This window comes from Lontra canadensis, unplaced genomic scaffold, assembly GCF_010015895.1.
Source record: "Lontra canadensis isolate GAN:19392208 unplaced genomic scaffold, GSC_riverotter_1.0 scaffold7, whole genome shotgun sequence".
In the NCBI taxonomy this organism is placed as follows: Eukaryota; Metazoa; Chordata; class Mammalia; order Carnivora; family Mustelidae; genus Lontra; species Lontra canadensis.
Window position 1 is genome coordinate 13,384,591 of NW_022631001.1, and position 18,787 is coordinate 13,403,377.

Genomic DNA, 18,787 nt, shown 5'->3' on the forward strand with positions numbered 1-18,787 from the left:
ATAAACCCCCAATTACATAATCAGATAATCTTCCACAAAGCAGGTAAGAATATCCAGTGGTAAAAAGACAGTTTTATCAACAAATGGTGTTGGGAAAACTGGACAGGCACATGCAAAAGAATGAAACTGGACCACGTCCTTATACCATACACAAAAATAATCCCCAAATAGAGTAAGAATCTAAGTGTCAGACCTGAAACCATAAAAATCCTAGAAGATAATACAGGCAGTAATTTCTCTGACATCAGTCAAAGCAACTTCTTTCTAGATATGTCTCCTGAGGCAAGAGAAACAAAAGCAAAAAATAAAGTCTTAGGACTAGATCAAAATGAAAAGCTTCTGCACAGCAGAAGAAACAACCAACAAAACTAAAAGACAACCTATGGGAGAATGGGGGACGGTATGTGTAAATGACCTATCTGATAAAGGGTTAGTATCCAAAATACATGAAGAACTTATACAACTTAACACCAAAAAAATGAATAAATAATCCAAGTAAAAAATGGGAAGAAGAAATGAACAGACATTTCTCCAAAGAAGACACACAGATGACCAACAGACACATGAAAAGATGTTCAACATCACTCATCTTCAGGGCAATGCAAATCAAAACCACAATGGGATATCACCTCACACCTGTCAGAATCATTAAGATTAAAAACTCAAGAAACAAGTGCTGGCAAGGATGCGGAGAAAAAGGAACCTTAGGGCACTGTTGGTGGGAATGCAAACTGGTGCAGCCACTGTGGAAGACAGTATGGAGGTTCCTCAAAAAATTAAAAATAGAACTACCCTATGACCCAGTCATCACACTGCTGAGTATCTACCCAAAGAATATGAAAACACTAATTCAAAAGGATACATGCACCTCTATATTTATTGCAGTGTTCTTTACAGCAGCCATATTATGGAAGCAGCCCAAGTATCCATCGGTAGATGGTGTGGTCTGCATACACAATGCAGTATTATTCAGCCACGAAAAAAAAGAAAGAAATCTTGCTGTTTGCGACAACATGGATGGAGCAAAAGAGGAGGACACTCCGCAAAAGAAGCCAGTCAGAGAAAGACAAATACCACACGATTTCACTCATGTGGAATTTAAGAAACAAAACAAGTGAACAACGGGCTAAAAAAGAGACAAACCAAAGAACAGACTCTTAACTACAGAGAACAAATTGGTGGTTACCAGAGCGGAGGTGGGGAGGGGCGGGATATGTAAAATAGGTGAAGGGGATTAAGAGTACAGTTATCTTGATGAGCTCTGAGTAATGGATAGAATTGTTTAATCACTGCATTATACATCTGAAACTAATATAACACTGCGTGTTAACGACACAGGAATTAAAAAATAAATTTAAAAGTAAAAAATAAAAAGTAAGATAAAAATTTACTCCTAAAAAACTAAGTTTAACATGAAAGAGTAATAGTGCACTGAACAAAGGTATTTATTTCTAATTCTTGCCTTATTTTTACCTCAGAGTAGTGTTGCTTAAAGGTCAAGTGTGTGTGTATAAGAGAGAGAGAGAAAGACAGAAAGAACGTGCATCCCATTGCTTTGTTGTCTGACCTTTTCAGAATTTTAGCTCCAGGCCAGTCATGGGGCAACACTGGGCATCTTGTGAGGATTATATATAGCAAAATGTCACCAGCAACCAAAGACATTCTGTCCCCCTCCCAAACCAAATACTTGAAATTCACACCCTGGAAAAAAAATTCACAGTAAATTTTGGCTCAGCAAGAATAGCATTAGGTTTGTGCACAGGGGGTTTTCTTTTTCAGTTTTTTCCACTGTATAGGAGCAGGGGGGCCGGATGGTGGGTCTGGAGAGATAGCAAGCCCCTCTCCTCACCCCAAATAGCCCTTGCTCTGTGACTGTGAAGGAGAATTGTTGCCAAGAGCACATGTGTGTTTTGCACGTCACAACTAAAAATCACCCCAGTTTTCATGCTCACAAGAGCCCACGGCAGTTGCCCAGGCAGACATGACTGTGCCCAATAACAGATGGAAAACTGAGGCAGAATTGAGGAGTGAAGTGACAGGTGTCAGACCACTCTGAACGAGATCAGGCACACCAACCTGCTGACCCATGCCCAGCACTGTTAGTACCTTGACCATGGAAGTCACAGTCTCTTCATGTCTGCCCCTGTCACATGAACCCACCTCCAAGTCCTCCCCCCAACAGCTTCAACTCACTAAGATTCTGGAAGGACCGTGGAAGGAGAAAGTATTTACCTGCCGCTGGATTTCTATCATGCAGGGTAAGCCAGGCACAAAATTAGGAGTTTGAAAAAGAAGCTTCTGGGCTAATTCAGTACTACGCACCCCTCATAGCCACCAGACTCATCGGAAGCATGCCCCCAGTAGCACAGGGAGCCCCCCAGCTGCGTGCCCCAGCTAGCAGGAGGCATAAATCTTTTCAGGTCCCACATTAGTCCTAAGCCTCTGGTTCACACCAGGTGGGGAGTGGCAGACCCCTTCTCTCTATCCCTTGCCCGAGCACTCCTAGCTGATAAATCAGGGCACTTTTTCTCAATGAACATGAACTCAGATACTGTTAGACACAAATGGACCGATGTATATATGTCTATGTATTAGGTAATTTCTAATAATTTGTGCCGTGCTTGTTTCCAATAAAAGGCACAGTAGAACGAAACTCTCACAATGAGGACCAAGAGCAAGAATGGAGTCAGGGGACGGGTGTGTGCAGAAGGGCAGGCTGAGGTTACCCACAGCACAGGAGCAGAAAACCAAGTGCTCAGCAGTCTCACAGCGTCAACAGGAAAAAGGGGTTACGGATACAGTGGCTTTGTAGGAAATACGGACTTTTCCCTGACCCTGAAGTCTAAGAGTTAACTGTAGGATAGATTTTGAATAAGGCCTGTCAAGCAGCTTAATAGGCAAGGCCTTCACCCACAAAGGCAGGATTTCTCCAAACTTCTGGATGGTCAGAATCCAATCTGGGGGTGGTCATGACCGCACAATGTATACATGTATCACAGTATGCCACTGTACAGCTTAAATAGATGATTGTTACTTGTCAATTCTACCACAATAAAGGTGGAGGGAATTAAGGTACATTTCCGAGCTGTGCCCCTAACTCCCTGAGTGAGAAGCTCTGGCAGATGATCCTGGGCTCTGTATTTCGAATAAGGTCACGAACTGATTCATGTGTCCCTATAAGTTGGCCAACACCCCTATTAAAGGGTGGGGAGATGACAGTGGCTTCATGTAGTGGCCTTTACCAGCCTTCCTGCATCTGAACGAGGACACAATACCTGAACCCAGCAGAGTCTCTAGTGGAGGAGCTCCCGGTCTCAGACCCGGAGAAACACCTGCAGGCTGCAGAGCTCTCCAGGCCCCAGTGGTTGGGAAGTTGAGGTCTCTGCATGCACTTGGGTGGGAGTGATCTTGCTCCTGGGATTTCAGATGGCTGCAGACCCCCAGAAGGGCAGGCCCCATTTCAGTCTTTCCATCACCCGCCGAGGTCTGCCATCCATAGCTCATGGTAGCCCCAGCCTACATTAGAGTCAGGGCTAGGGGCTCAGAGGACCACCAGGCCTGGCGTTCCTGCTCTCTCCCATCCCGATCCTCATCCATAATGGGGCAGGTAGAACCCAGGGGTCCAGGAGCCAGCCAGATGGCAAAGAACCCCAGTCCAGGAGCCATGCCAGCCCCACTACCTCTTGTCCAGTGCCTGCTCACTCCCCAGGGCAGGCTGGGATCTGCCAGGGACTGGCTGTGGGAAGGCAATCACGAATTCTTCCCTTTCCCCACCTACAGGTTTGGAATAAATTGCCTCATCCAGTTTGAGGACTTTGCCAATGCCAATGCCTTCCGCCTGCTCCACAAATACCGCAACAAGTACTGCATGTTCAACGATGACATCCAAGGTAAGGCTCGCCCTGCCTGACAAAGCCACTGAGGACTAAGGCCTCCCCAACAGGCCACCCTGGGTGCCAGAGTGGGGGCAACCCCCGCTCGCCTGCTGCCAGCCACTGGAGAAGAAAGAGCCTTCGTGTTGGAGCCGGTTCCCACTTGGCTGATTCTTAGCTCTCTGACTATGGAAAAGTCCCTTAACTTTGCTGGGCCTCAGTTTCCTCACCAACAAGTGATATGATTACTGCTTCAGAGGAAAGTCAGAATTACGTGATTCCTTATCTGAGAGAAAGACTCCCCAAGGCTGCCATTTCTAGCCAGTTGAACTTGGCCTAATCACATCTCTGAGCTGTAGTTGTATCATCTGGTCATTGGGAATGGTAAGAACTGTCTTGGAAGATTATTATGAAAATTTCAAGAGCTATATAGAGCTATAGAATTTCAAATTCTATACATTTCAATGTATAGAAAGTACTGGTACGTAGGACTCATGAGACCAGAACATCAGTCCCCATAACAATGGCCTTTCCCAGCCACAGTAACTCACCCTTGGATTTCTGGGTATAGCCCTTCAGGGAATCTGGGTATAGCCCTTCAGGGAATCACGACAGTCCTGTCTCCTAGCTTGGCTGGCATACATGCTACTCAGAATGATAACTACGAAATACATTGACACCAGGGCACTCCAGAAGCCAATGAGAAGCATCTTCTAGTTCAGGGTCAACCGGGTTACCTGTTCTATGGCCCAAAATATCTGAAGGCACTTGTTTCTTGCTTGGAGATGCCAATATGTGAACCCGGAGGGAGCAGGAGTTGGGGGGGCGGGGCTCACACATCATCTCTCCTGATCCAGACCCTCTCAGTAAGAACTTTGGGAAATCTCAGTATTTTATAAGTTTATGAGAAACCTCAGGACGTACAGATTATTATTTAACAAATGATGTTTGGCAAGCAAAATCTTTCAAAAGCAAAGATGTATGTCAGAACAAGAACAAGTTAGTGGGGGACAGGTATTGGTCCTTGGGAATAAAAGATTGGCCAACACTTCCTTTTTGCAGATGAGACCCAAAAAGGTCACAACTTTTCATCACATCAGTTAGGTTTACACCCAGGAGAATTCAAACCCACATAGTAATAGCTAAGATTTAGAGCTGAATATTTATTGTACATCCATCACTGTTCTAAGCACTTTACACCTTTAATCTTATGAGATTTTATCATCTCTGTCTTAGGGATGAAAAAACTGAGCCACAAAGAAAATAAGTAGCTTACATAGAAAGTGTAGCGTTGAAATTTGGACTCTAAACTCTGAGTTCATAATCACTCACACACTGTTCTGAGACCTTACACTATTACAGAAGCAAAGGCCCCTTCCTTTCCTGTGACCTACATTAAGGGCTAAAGAAATGTGATAAATGGCACTTTTTTTTATTGGTCATAAATTTTCAAGAGGCGGGATAGTACAGTTAAGCATATTATTAGACAATTAAGATCAAAATATATGACTTCAGCACTTGGAAGAGTGGGTAGCCAGAGAGGGGAGACCCAATTAGGGAAGCTGACCCATGGCAACCCCTGCCCACCCAGGGGATGCTGTCCCCCCAGATGTATGGGCCTGGGCCAGGCACTGGCCGCCAGCCCAGCCTCACCCAGAAAGTGGGGTGCTCTGCATGGACAGAACAGCCCATTCACTCCCTGCCCGCCCCCCGGGCACCTCCCTGTTAGCCCAGGGGGCAGGGGTGGGACGGCGCCCTCGAGGAAACAACTGCTGGCTGGCCCCTGACCGATTCCCCGCTGCGGCCCTCACTCGTGAGTCAGCAGGGGGACAGCCGTCCCCTTGGGCCCACGAGGCTGCCGAGGTCAGAAGGGGGAAGTGGAAAACAATTCCGCAGGGGCCGCACACCTGGTGCACTCCAGATGTGCTCAGTCACGTGTGTACAACCTCACAAACACGGGCACAGGCACACATCCGGGCCCTGCCACCCTCTGCCTCCACTGCCCCCCACCGCTGCCAGAGAGCCCCGCTAGGATGGAACTAGGGCTGTCCACTCCCCAGTCACAAGCACATTTGCATCCCCCACCCCCGCCCCAGAAGCATAAGGCCCCCCTTACATCCGCACCAACCTCTCTGTCCTCTGACCCACCCTTCCTGTTACTCCTCTGACCTCCTTCCCTGTCTGTTCTCTCTCCACATGGAAGTTCCTATCCTCAGTCCTTCCCCATCATCATCCCCTGAGGAACCCCTGCTTGGCATCCACCACCCAGCGGCAGGCTCTCCTGTCCCAGGGAAGACCTCACATCGGCCTTTGCTCCCCCAGTCTGACTTGGGTCCCCACCGGGAGCTCCCGTGGTGCCCGGCTAGTGCTCTTACCGCACTGTACCCCAAACGCCCACACTGAATCGTCTGTCTCCCCAGGAGACGATAAGCCGCCCGAGGCAGAGACTGCATCACTCGTTCTTATTCCCCAGTTCCCAGCATGGTGTCCGGCCCATCGGAGCTGCTTCTTAAGGAACTGGGAGAGTGAGTGAATGAATGCCGTCTACACGCACACGGACCTCCTCAGAAGCCCACCTGCAGCTCCTGTGGGCGGGTTGAGCTCAGACACCTGCCCCTGCAGCCTCTCTCTGTCCAGGTCCCCATGCACGCTCAGAGGCAGACATATCTCCACATGTGCACCCTCACGCACGCACACACACACACACGTGTAGCATTTTTAATTAAATCAGTTCACCAGTTTTGTTTCCTGTCTATAGCCAGTTCCAGCAGACTGCCTTTTGCTCCCAGGCAAGCCAGGTGGGAAAGTTTTCCGGACCCCACAGCAGACCGCAGAGGAATTTCCCATTCTTTTCTCAGATATTAAAGACTGAAGTCATGAATCTAAAATGCGTAGCAAGAACTAACAAATAGTTCCAGAATGTCAGGACCCCTGTAATATCAAGTCTTTGATCAGGACAGCCTGAACATTAGGTACGACCGTGTAAGTGACAACCGTAAACAGATGGGCATGGAGGAGGACGCCCCCCACTCTGCTCCGCCCCGGACCTTCCGTCAAGAAAAGACTTGTCCCACCTGCTGGCAGAGCTGTCGGCTGCATCAGGCAGAAAGTCTCATCCAGAGAGAGCCGCCTCGCCCACGGTCCTGCCTGCCAGAGATGCCCTCACATAGGGATGAGGGAATAGAAAAGTCCAACCATTGTGGACTAGTGCAGGACAGTGCAGAGGGGACATCTGAACTCCAGAGCTTCCCACGGGGTCGGCTGAGGCTTTGAGGACTACATACAGCCCCGCTTCCCTCTGCCCCATCCTGCTCCCCCCAGCCCCTTCCAGAGGTGCTGATCCCAAGGGCTTTTCTTGGTAACCTCCAGAACACTCCACATGGCTCAGAATCTGCTTCTCAGGGAGCCCAACCTGTGCAAAGTGATAACATTTTGCATGCACACTGGATTTTAGTTGTGAAAAGTGTTTTTTGTCCACAGTACCTCACAACTTCCTCAGAATAGCTCCTCTCCCTTCAGGGAGGAAGACATTGCTGTCTCATGTCACTGGTAAAGAAACTGAAGTTCAAGGATCACCTTTTGCTCCCGGTCACATAGCCAGAGAGGCACAAGGTGGGACTAGAACCTAGTTACTTCCGACTCGGCTTCTCCATCTGTCTCCATGACAAGGGGCTGTCTGTTCCCCCATGGGCATGAGGAGGGGCAGCAAGTCTTCTTGCTAAGGATTAAATTCCAGATGCCACAGAAATGGGGCTGTCCCTGATCCCCAGCAGCCTGCTGCTCCCATCTTCCCCATCCCTTCCTCCAACTCCCCCAGTTTACAGACCAAAAGGAGACCCAGAGAGGGGAAGGGGCTTGTTGCCATCACCGGCTGGTTACTGACGGGTCCGGGACTGGAGGCCTATGATGTGTGTTCTCGGTGCTAAGTGGGCAATTAGGAGATGGGCGAGGGATCCCGGGACTCGTGGGACAACACGGATGAGTGAGCTCATGCTAGGATCGGCCCCTGTTCCCTCCAGATACACAGTGAAGAGGAGTGAGACCTAGAGCTCTATGGTCATGCTCGAAACTAGAGAAGGAACGTCCAGTGCACAACTGAAGAGGGTTGAGAGAGAGGAGGAGGGAGGGAAGAAAGGAGGGAGGCATGACGGGGGCAAACAGACAAGAGGAACAAATCGCATGTGGTTGCTGGGGCCAGGCCCAGCCCACCCCAGCGGGACTCAGCGCCAGACTCTGCCCGGAACCCCACACGTGGCAGGGACTGGAACCAGGCTGCCCACGTGAAAATGAGACTGGGGCCACGCTGCCTGCTCTGAATACCAGCCCGGCCTCCCCTCCTTGGTAGAACAAGGAAGATCTGACTGAAGGCTTCAGGATCCCACCAGACGGTGCTCTGGGAGGGCAGGGCAGGGCATGCCAGGGGCTGACCAGGAGCTCCAGCACCTAATCTGGATGGTGTCCTGGCCAGTGCTGCTGTCCCACACGCTTGGGCTTCCCTGACCCCACAGGGCCGTCTGCAGGGCAGGGCCTCAGGTGCCCGAGGGCTGGAAGGGTCAGGCACTCCCCAGGGCTGCCAGCGGTCTCCTCTGCCCCCACCCCAGCTGACTCAGAAAGCCTCTGCCGCCCCAGGCTGGTTCTGTGAGCCAGGCTGCTCAGGCGCTGACCTATGGCTGGCAGTGTCTGCAGGCATTTTGGAAAAGGCAGGGGCTCAGGTGACTTGTTTCATCTGGGACCAGAGAAGCATCCTGTCTTAGGGGAGGGGAGAGAGACACAGAAGGGGACCAGCAACAGCAATGGTCATGCTGGGGAACAGGCCAGCTGTATCCTTCCCCAGGAGTCAGATGCAGAATGCTGCTGGCCTAGTGACCTTGGCCCTCCAGCCCGCGCTGAGAGCTGTGCACACCGTGGGCACAGGGCCAGGAAAGTTGAGCTGGCTTGTCTGTTCCCCAGCATCCGCCTACCCCGCCAGCCTGCCCTGGCCCTGCACTGCACATCCCCGGGGCCAGAGGGCCATCAGGCTGCCGCGTGGTAGGTCAGACCACTGTCACCCTTGCACATTTTCAAGTTTTATTTAATTTGTGCGCCAGAGCGTTTAACACTCAGACCTTGGCTTGAGACAAGCCGAGGTCTGCATCCCCATTTTTCTGTTTTCTGCTTTGACCAAGCAGCTTAAATCCTCACAGCCTCCTCCTCTTTATCTGCAAAATGGACATAACAGTATAAACAGCCAGGATGGACAGAATGACCAGGATGCTTTTACAAAGTCAGCATTTCTTCTGGGTGGCTGGAGCCTACACGGATTCACCGTGCGGTGTTTCCATCGTGACCACTGTTAGCGGGCCCAGGGTATTCGAAGGACAGCAGTGACGTGTAGACAGGGACAGGCATGTAACAGTGCTCAGTGTGAGAACGAAGACCCGGGGTGCAGAGTAGGCTCCTACAGAGGTGAGAGTCGGGGGAAGGGTTGAGAGCCAAACACAGAGTGGCTCTGCAGGGGGTGAGGAGAGAGACGAGCGAGAGCGCAGGAGCGGGCAGACCTAAGAAGATAGGCAGAGCCTTTAGCCGCTTGCCACGTATCCCCTCTTCTTCCAGACCATTGACTTCTTCTCCCTGTTCTCTGAATTTTTGCCAACTCTGATTCTGAACGGGCTGGACCCTCTGCCTAGAATTCTCTTCTGTTCTTGGCTAACTTCTGTGTCTCCTTAAAGGCTCAAGCCTCACCCCCTTCAGGGTCCCACCTCCAGGGTCAGGCTTGTCCCACAGTGGTCTGGCTGACCGCCCCTTTCCCCAGAGCCCAGGGCTCACCCACTTTGCAAAATGCCTCCAAGTTCCCCAGAGCCCAGACGACATGATACCAAAGGGGCAGATGAGGAATGGCCAAGCTCTGGAGACCTTTTCCCGCCAGTTTCTCCTGTTTACAAGATACCAGGAGCTATTTCTGGCTCGCAGGGGTCTGCTGTCCCCTCCCTCACACCATCACCGCACACAGAGAGCAGCAGTCTCTGCCCTTTCCCATCTCTCTCCCTCGCAGTGAGGCCTCCCCTGGCCTTCTCAACCTTCTCTCCAGAGCCTTTTTTTTTTTCCCCCATGAAGCCCTGTGTTCTGTGGCTGTTCCTCCCTTACCGGGCTGTCTCTAGCCCTGAGGTTCCTATAGGTCTCTTGCATCTGATCCTGGCTCCTTGGGGACCTCCCATTACCCTGCTGCATCAGGTAAAACCCCAAAGCAGCCAAGATGGTAATTATTCCCTCTGGTTCTTCCCAAATTGTGTCAGAAGAGGTCTACCCCATCATCTGCACAAGCCAGGAACTGCCTTCTGTAGAGTCCATGGGTTCCAGAAAATCTCTTCATAACACAGAAATAGAGCTGCAGTGGTCTAGAAGGTCTTTGCTTGGTATCCAATTAAAGGAACTTGAATGTTCTGAACATATGTGCTGTTAACTACCTACAAATGGACAGTTTTATTTATCCTTCTAGCCTCAAGGCCTAGCACAGTGAAGGCCCAGGACAGGCCCCCAGGGCACAAATGATGAATGAACGAATGAATGAATGAATGGTATGAACAAATGCTTGCCAGTAGCCAGCTGCTGTGGGAAGGCGGAAGCAGGCCTGGCCTTGCAGGGAACAACACCCATCCCCCTCATGGCCCCCAGCCTCCGAAGCCACCACAAGTAGACCCTGACCACGCCTAACTCCCCGTCTGAGACAGCCCCCTTGCCTCACGTGAGAAACAGCTCATTCTTCCCTTTTTCTCCACAATCTGTTGTCCAGCATAGAAGTTCCTATAACTTGGTCAAATGTGACTGTTAGAAACTACATTTTCGGCTTGGCCTTGTGTGCTATTTCTTCAGCATACCACCTCTAATACTCCATTTGCAGGAAATGTAATTATGGAAAGCTCCCTCTGAAAAGGAAAACTTGTTTTTTCTTTCATGGTGAATAGGAAACAACCAGTCACACTCTGGGTGGCCTGTGGCATTCATGGGCACAAGCCAGGTTCAGCAACATCCCTGGACCCCTGGGCCTCTCCAGGTGGTTACCTCCAGAAAGGTAAATCGCTTCCTTCCTCTCCACTTTTTTTTTTTTTTTAAGATTTTATTTATTTGACAGAGATCACAAGCAGGCAGAGAGGCAGGCGGGGAGGGGGAAGCAGGCTCCCTGCTGAGCAGAGAGCCCAACGCAGGGCTCCATCCCAGGACCCTGAGATCATGATCTGAGCTGAAGGCAGAGATTTAACCCACTGAGCCACCCAGGCACCCCTGCTCTCCACTTTTAAATCCCTGACGTGTTACCCAAGAGCTGCCCAAAATGAAACTTCATGATGGAGATGCCTCAATTTGCCAAACTTTAAAAGATGGGGCTCGAGAACTGCTGTTTTTCCTCTTGGGCTCTGGTCTGTAACTAGGGTAACTTGCCACCTCATAGGATGGCCCCAGAGGAAGAGCCCAGGAAGGAGAGCAGGAGAGTGGGGCTCCAGGAGCCAAGTGCAGAGAGAGTTTCCCAAAAGGAAAATGAGCGGCAGTATCCAAAGCAGCTGAGAGGTCAAGGGAAGAAGCAGCTGAAGACTGAGTGCTGAATTTGGCAATGTGGTGGGACAAGTGATCTTGTCAAGAGATGGGGACAGTTGCTTGATTGGGATGGATTTCAGGGAGACTGAGAAAAAAAATAGAGGCAACAAATATATTCAGTTCTTTACAAGTAAGAAATAGGGTGGGACTATGCAGAGTCAACAGAAAGCCTTTTAAAGATGGAAGCTTCATGACGTACCTGCATGCTGATGGCAATGATCCAGCGGAGGAGAAATTGAGGATCCAAAGAAAGAAAGAAAGAAAGAAAGAAAGAAAGAAAGAGAAAGAAAGAAAAGAAAGAGAAAGAAAGAAAATTACAAGACAAATTCCTTGCGCAGGCAAAACGGACAGGATCTAGCCCACGCCTAGAGGTGGTTGAGCTAGGAACAGGTGGTAACAGGAAGAAAAGCAAAATGTATAGACATGGAGGCAGAGGGTTTCTAGGCTTAGTGGTAGGGGGATTCAGAAGTTCTCTCCTGCTTGTTTGTTTTCTTTGAACCTCACTTTCCACTTTTGAGAGGAGAAAAAAAAAGGCAGGGGCTCATAACACCTGCCTGGTAGAGTTGTTGTAAAGATTAAATGAGCAGATGCAGCTAAGCACACACGTAACCCAGAGTCAAGGTCACGGTGAGTGATCAATAAATGGCAGTTGCCCTCGCACCCTTTCATGGAAATGTTCCATTCTTCCCTATCAGATTTCTCATTGTTTTGTGTTCTCCACCCCTTCCATCGCAACTACTGCCTAAATTCTCTTCCTTCTACCTCCAATGCCCCCACCCTCTAGTTGTCCCCCCGCCCCCCAGGAAAGCCCCTCCCGCCCCTCCTGCGGCCTTCCAGTCCAGAGTCAGGAAAAGCTGGCAGAGCTTCAGAGACCATGAAGGGGTAGAAGTAGCACCCGGCTACCCCTGCCCTGCTTTGCTTCCGACTGGGTGACTGGCAGGGGCCTGTTCCCTCTGTGCGGTTGTTGGAGGTCATGTTCTCCGGTCCCCATCCAGCACTGAATTTCTGCAGGTAAGCCCAGTTGTTCAGCTTGTAGGTTCTAACACAGGTTACTTGGCGTCTGAGAAGGAAAGGACCCAACACGCAAGTGGTCTTTGGAGTCTCTCTGTTGGAATGTCTTTGGCGCCATCTGGTGGTGGATGTCTTGCACATCTCCTTTCAGGAGGCAGAAGATGGTCTCAAACACGGTTGAGCAGAAAACACCCTCTCTCCAGGGGAAGGGAACTACTAGTACTTCACCTAGAGAAGCTGTCTAGCTCAGTGCATCTCGGGTTTAAACGGGCATATAAATCATCTGCAGATCTTCGGAAATACAGACTCTGACTCAGAAGAACTAAAATGAAAGTGGCTCTTGAGAGCCAGAGACGAGGACGAGTGGAGGTGTTTACATCAAGACAGAAACGGGAGTTTTTCTTAGTCTGACATAAGACTAAGAAAATCATAGACAAGGGTATTTAGGAATTTGGAGGAGGGTCATACCATGCAATTCTCACTACCTGTGTAAGCGATTTAAATAATGACTTCACTGCTCTTTGATGCTTTCTTGGCTGTCAGCTTGGTGTTCCTTTTGAGTGCAGTACAGGGCTGGGCCTGGCCAAGATTCAGCCCCATTTATTGAGATTAGATAAAAATTAGACCTGGGAAAAGAAGGGGAGGTTAGGGATGCTTGGCCAGGGAAAACAGAGCGTCTGGCAGAGGAGATCCTGTGCGCTGAGTCTTAAGGAATAAATAAGGAACTGCAGAAGGTCCTACAGATGGTAAACATCACAGGCATAGCACAGAAGTGTAAAGAGACATTACCTGTTAGGGAATGATCGCTAACATGCCTGGTACATCGAGTACACGGGGAGGCAGGAGGCGAAGGCAGGCTGATGCTGATGATATACTTTTCTATACATGAACTAACAAAAAGCATATCGTGAACAACTTCTTTATAGTTGTCATCACACTTGCAATCAGTTAATACTGATTAGACTTCCTTTACAAAGTTATACTTCCAGCTAATACTTTCTTTACAAAGCAGGAATGAACCTATTTTGTTACCAAGGGTGTCCTTGGTACCTCAGAGTCTGGTACATAATTGATGCTTGATAAATAAATGAAGGCAATGAGTTCCACACAATGACCTCTGACTACTGATTATGTTACGGTTATTGGTGCCCAAGCCCTGGAGAAGAGGGAGTTCCCCAAAGGCAGCGACCATGTGTGATTCACCTTCCCTAGTGCCTAGCATGGTGCCCGTCACCTGGTAGGCCCTCTGTACATGTACTGTGAGCTCCTTGGGGACCCTCAGAAGGGTGTTAGAAAAGCCCCCAGCAATCCTCAGTCCAGGCTGTGGGACCCAGTGTCACTTGAGCAGTTCCTCCAGGCCATTTCTGTGTGAAGGCTGGAGAGCCTGCACCCTGTCTTCTGTGTCCCTACCTCGAGGTCCTGCCTTCTGATGCCACAGTGATGAACATGCATTTATTAGGCTCCAGCTGTTTGCTGTGTCCCCTGTCTTAGCCCAACACATGCCCTCTAAGCCAGGTACAAATCCAGCCCATATTCTGGAAGAAGGCCCTTCCCCCAGAGCTACAAAATGCAAATGCCTTTGATAACTGGAAAGAGAAAACAGAAAATTCACTCATATTTGCACTCTGCCATCTTGAGTATTTTGTTGTCCCTTCCAGATTCCATGTGTGTGTTTCATTGCAAACAGAATCATGATATTTAAACCTTTTAAGGTTCTCTTCCTTCCAGCTAACTCAATGAAGCATGGTCTAATGGTTAAAAGCACAAGACCTAGAACCCGATTCCCTGGGATTCCCTTCAAATGTTCATTCTGTTAATGTGATCTTGGATAACTCGGCAAACTACTCTGTACTTCATTTTCCCAGGGTATAAAACGAGGATGATAATAGGATTAAATAACTAAACATCTTTGCAGTTAGACATGTAAAGCACTTGGAACAGTATCTGACATTAGTTACAAACTTAATAGCATTTTTCTGTTGCCATATCATCTACATATGATCATTCTTAATGGTGCAGTATATTCTGAGTGTCCGCACTAGCTAATTTACTGAACTGTTACTCCTTTGTTAAATGTTTAAGTTATTTCCAGTCATTCTGTATTATAAATAACACAGTCATAAATATCCGAGGACATGCATTGTGGATTTTTCCATACATAGCTTCTCAGAAGTAGAAGTATGAGGTTAAAGGGCACAAGCATTTTATGCCTTTGGTCTATATTGGGAAATAGCTTCCCAAAAAAGGTCATAGTGTTTTAAAATCCAACTTATGCTGCAACTTTTTACTATTCACCACTCCCTCACCAGGCTTGGAGGACATCAAATTCTTCAATTTGTGCAAGTTTAACAGTCCATAAGCAGTCCCACTATAACTTCCTTTTCTTTGACTGTCATGGAGGCTAACGGTGCCCATGTGATTACTTTATTGTGAACTCTATCAGTAAGTGTCTCCACCAGTTGCTTTAACAGAGAAGACTTAGTACAAAATATTGCTTACTATGTATTTTGAAAATGAAAAGCCCTAAGGACTTGTTCCCAGTCCTGAGGCTAGGGCACAAAGAGAAGACCAGATGGCAACCGGTTAGTGTTAGTGTCTCCAAGGTGTGTGCTACAAGGCTAGTGCTGCAAGTGATGGACAAACTGCAAACTGAATTCAGGTGCTGCTTCTGGAACATTCTGTTGCTGTAGAAGTGGAAAACCAAGGCTGTGGGGTTTCCAAATTTAGAAGTATGAAAATGCAACATGTCTACTTAAATTTGAATTTCAGAGAAATGATGAATAACTTTTTAGAACATTTGTACTAATATTGCCTGGGAGGTATCCTAAAAAAGTTACTTATTGTTTATCAAAAATTCAAAGTTAAGGGTCCTACATTTTATCCGTCAATCTCACATGGCAAGGATGATGCTGGAAAAAGCATCTGTCCCCCTCACCTAGCCTTTCCATCACACCGTGGTGCCCATTATTGGCAGAGCCCAGCATAGAGCCAGTTGGCAAAGCTCAGAAGTGGTTTGCAGACAAAGCCAAGTGAAGGGTGGGTTTGAAACTAAGAAACAATTACCCGATAATGGGCATAGTCCATCCTTTCAACCATTCAGCCTCCATACACACAGTTCTATACCCTGGTACTTCCAGACAACAACAAAAACAACTCTAACAAAATACCTAATAAAATACATCTTTCCAAGAAATGAAAACATTCTCACCTTCTCCCCAGAATGGGAGGGACAAAGTCTCTACAGTCCTCTTACTTGTCTCTGGAAAATAGTCACACTACCCATCTCTAGGCAGGATTAACTATCCTTTAAACACAGTCACAATCACATTTGAAAATTCTGTCACCTAAAGACTAAACTGTAGAATTAACCTCCAACAATACTTATATAAAAAAATAAGAGGAAGGAGAAGGGAGACTAAATTAGCTTATACCATTACGTAAATCACATCATCATCAAGGCAGAAACTATGCCAAGATGCTATAGTCCTTGTTTCTGTCATCAGTCATGAGGCCATAGTCAATGCTTCTGCATTTCTTGCTCAACCTCCCATCCCATGTTTTCCTGTCCTCAGGACCGCGGTTGGCCAGGGTTCTTTAGTGGGGTGACCTAAACCTTTCTTTCTGAAGAATGTGAATCCTCAGTGGTCCTGCCTCTCTCTGGTTGCCATAGCAATCACTACTATCCCCTAGTGAGCTTGCAAGTACTAGGACATGCCCCAGAGGATCCCCTGGGCTTGGATCTAGACCCTCCTGCCCTCAGTTGCCCCTCAGTCATCAGGTAGCCTGATAACAGCCCGTCAAGTAACCCCGTCTTTCTTTGTCCACGGTTTTGTGGCAAAAAGAAAACCAAATAGCAAGGTGGCAATCTCAACTCTGTTTGGTAGAACCATGTTGTGAACTCTTATAGAAGTGCTTGTCTCTGGGGAACCAACACCTCCAATCCAGAGAGCACAGAATTAAAGAGACCGGAAGCAAAATTTCTGCAAATGAGTTATTAGGTGAAATGATGAAAGGAACCACTTCCACTTCTACCCCTTGATTTCCAGACCCAAGTATTCTGGCTGTGGGAGAAAGGACACAATATACTGTTTGCTAAGTCAAATCCTATATTGCCTCCTGTAAGACAGAACTTCACCAGCTTCGTGGAGTGTTACCTCACCGGAGTCTTAAGTAAGTCTTCAGTAGCCCATTCTACGATCTATTCGGCTAGCTGCTCCTGGGTGGCCAAGTACAAGTCAAGACCACTGAATTCCATGGGCATAAGCCTGTTGCTTCACTTCTGTTACTGTGAAATGAATTCCTTGATTAGAGCCTTATTGTCTGGTATCTATCAGGTTGATGACAGGGCATCCCCAGATCCCAAATATCCCCAGACTGTGGCACTGGCAGAGTCTTATATACAAGGGAAGAAAACCTATATCCAGAGTATTTGTTTATTCCAGGGAGGAGAAATCTCTTTCCTCTCTATAATGGGAAGAGTCCAAGGCAATCATGCTGCCCAGTAGGTGGACCCCAGGGAATGGTGCCATACCAGGAGCTCCATGTTAGCCTCTGCCATTGACAGGTTAGTCATTGAGCAGTAGCAATAGTAGGTCAGCCTTGGTGACCAGGCGTCCATGCATAGCTTCCATCCTTGCCACCATGACTACTTTATACAGAAACTCACTGTGTAATCCCTAGGTGGCTGGAGAAGGACGCTAAGATACACACGACATGCCACTTCGCCCGCGTGATCGAGGGAATCTATTTCATCATGCCCTTTGGTGAACTTTGCTATATGGCACAAATATGTTCGCAATCTATACCAATCCCACCCTTCCCCAGGCTTCCTCATCGCCAAGCTTACTATTCTGTTCTAAGTCCCTGACCATCAGCCAAACCATTAGCAATGGCCCATGTATCAGTGTAGACTGTAGACCTAACCATCTCTTAGACCAAAATGAACCACCAAATTTACCACTTCAAGTCCTATCCATCAGGAAATACTCTTCTCACTCTCACTCTTCAGGGCTACCTTTTGCTGGGGCTGTGCAGCTGCAACCATAAACTTCCCATTGATGCCGGTGTATCATGAAGAGTAAGACCAAGCCCAAGCTTCTTTCTCCTTGGTCATAAGGAATCCCTAGTAAGGCCCTAGGTGTGGATCGAAGGAGAAGAAATCGTGCCACAGCAGGTGTCAAACGAGTCTGAGCCACCTGCTCATGGGACTTACTTGTACCTTCCAGATGGGCTCAAGCCACTGATGATGGCATGCTGCTGGGCACACCAGCAGCATGGGTTGGTGGGTGAGACAGCTCAGATCACAGGGTCACTTCATGTCTCATGGCAAGTTGGTGGCCTCATTTTTAATTTGCTTTTTATCTATTTATCCCTTAAATTATCCTGTGAGGCCCACACTTCTTTTCAGCTTCTATTATATTTGTCCTTATCATTTCGTTTATGAATGCTGGAGGGAGCAGCCGCTGACTATCTCATCCTCCCTCCCAGGGTCCAGTCACAACCCAGGAGCTGTCTCTCCAAGAACAGGCACCTACGAACAGGGCGTATTCTTGCTCCCAAACCTGCGTGCCTGCAGCCTTGACCTCCGAAGGGCTAAGGAGAGGTGCTTGTTCTGCCGCACGTTCCAGGCGTGGGGGACTCTGCCAACGGTCTTCTCTCAGGGTGGGGAGCCAGTGGCCAGAGACTGATCTCAGGGCACTCTGTTGCAGGCACGGCCTCTGTCGCTGTGGCAGGGATCCTAGCTGCTCTGCGGATCACCAAGAACAAGCTCTCCAATCACGTGTTTGTTTTTCAAGGTGCGGGTGAGGTAGGTGCCATCAGGAGAACAAGGATGGGTGGAGAAGCATGAAGGAAGGGGGGTACTCAGGGGTTCAGAGAAGAGGAAGCAGCCAAGGTATACTGTGTTAAGTGCTGCTGCCTGGGCACCAACATTTGGGTGTCCCAAGGACTCCTGGGCCTCCTAGAAAGAGGGGGGAAGGTGCAGAGAAGAGAGAAACTTGGTAAAGCTTCTGACAAATGCTGAGCAGCTGTTTGCCTTGTGTCTGAACATCCACTATACGATCCCTCCCAGGCAGCCATGGGTATCGCCCACCTCCTTGTCATGGCCCTAGAGAAAGAAGGCGTACCCAAGGCAGAGGCCATAAAGAAGATCTGGATGGTGGACTCCAAGGGGCTCATTGTCAAGGTACGGTCAGTCTGGAAACCTAGAGGTTTCCTGACACCTACAGCTACTGGAACTGGACTGTAAGAGGTCTCCAAGGGAGAAAGTTCTCAGACAGAACACAGTACAACAGGGGGGTAATATTCTACCCTCCAAAGCAGAAGATACATCCCAAAGT

General features: G+C 48.5%; 1 protein-coding gene across 2 annotated transcripts in view; it reads left to right on the plus strand.

Annotated features, from left to right (window-relative positions):
- ME3 (malic enzyme 3) overlaps positions 1-18,787 on the plus strand; it is a 212,662-nt gene that overhangs the window by 185,908 nt on the left and 7,967 nt on the right. For both annotated transcript variants that reach the window (XM_032852862.1, XM_032852863.1), the window contains exons 8-10: positions 3,781-3,890; positions 18,158-18,255; positions 18,520-18,633. In XM_032852862.1, coding sequence (XP_032708753.1) covers positions 3,781-3,890; positions 18,158-18,255; positions 18,520-18,633 — 322 coding nt within the window. The remainder of the gene's footprint in view (positions 1-3,780; positions 3,891-18,157; positions 18,256-18,519; positions 18,634-18,787) is intronic.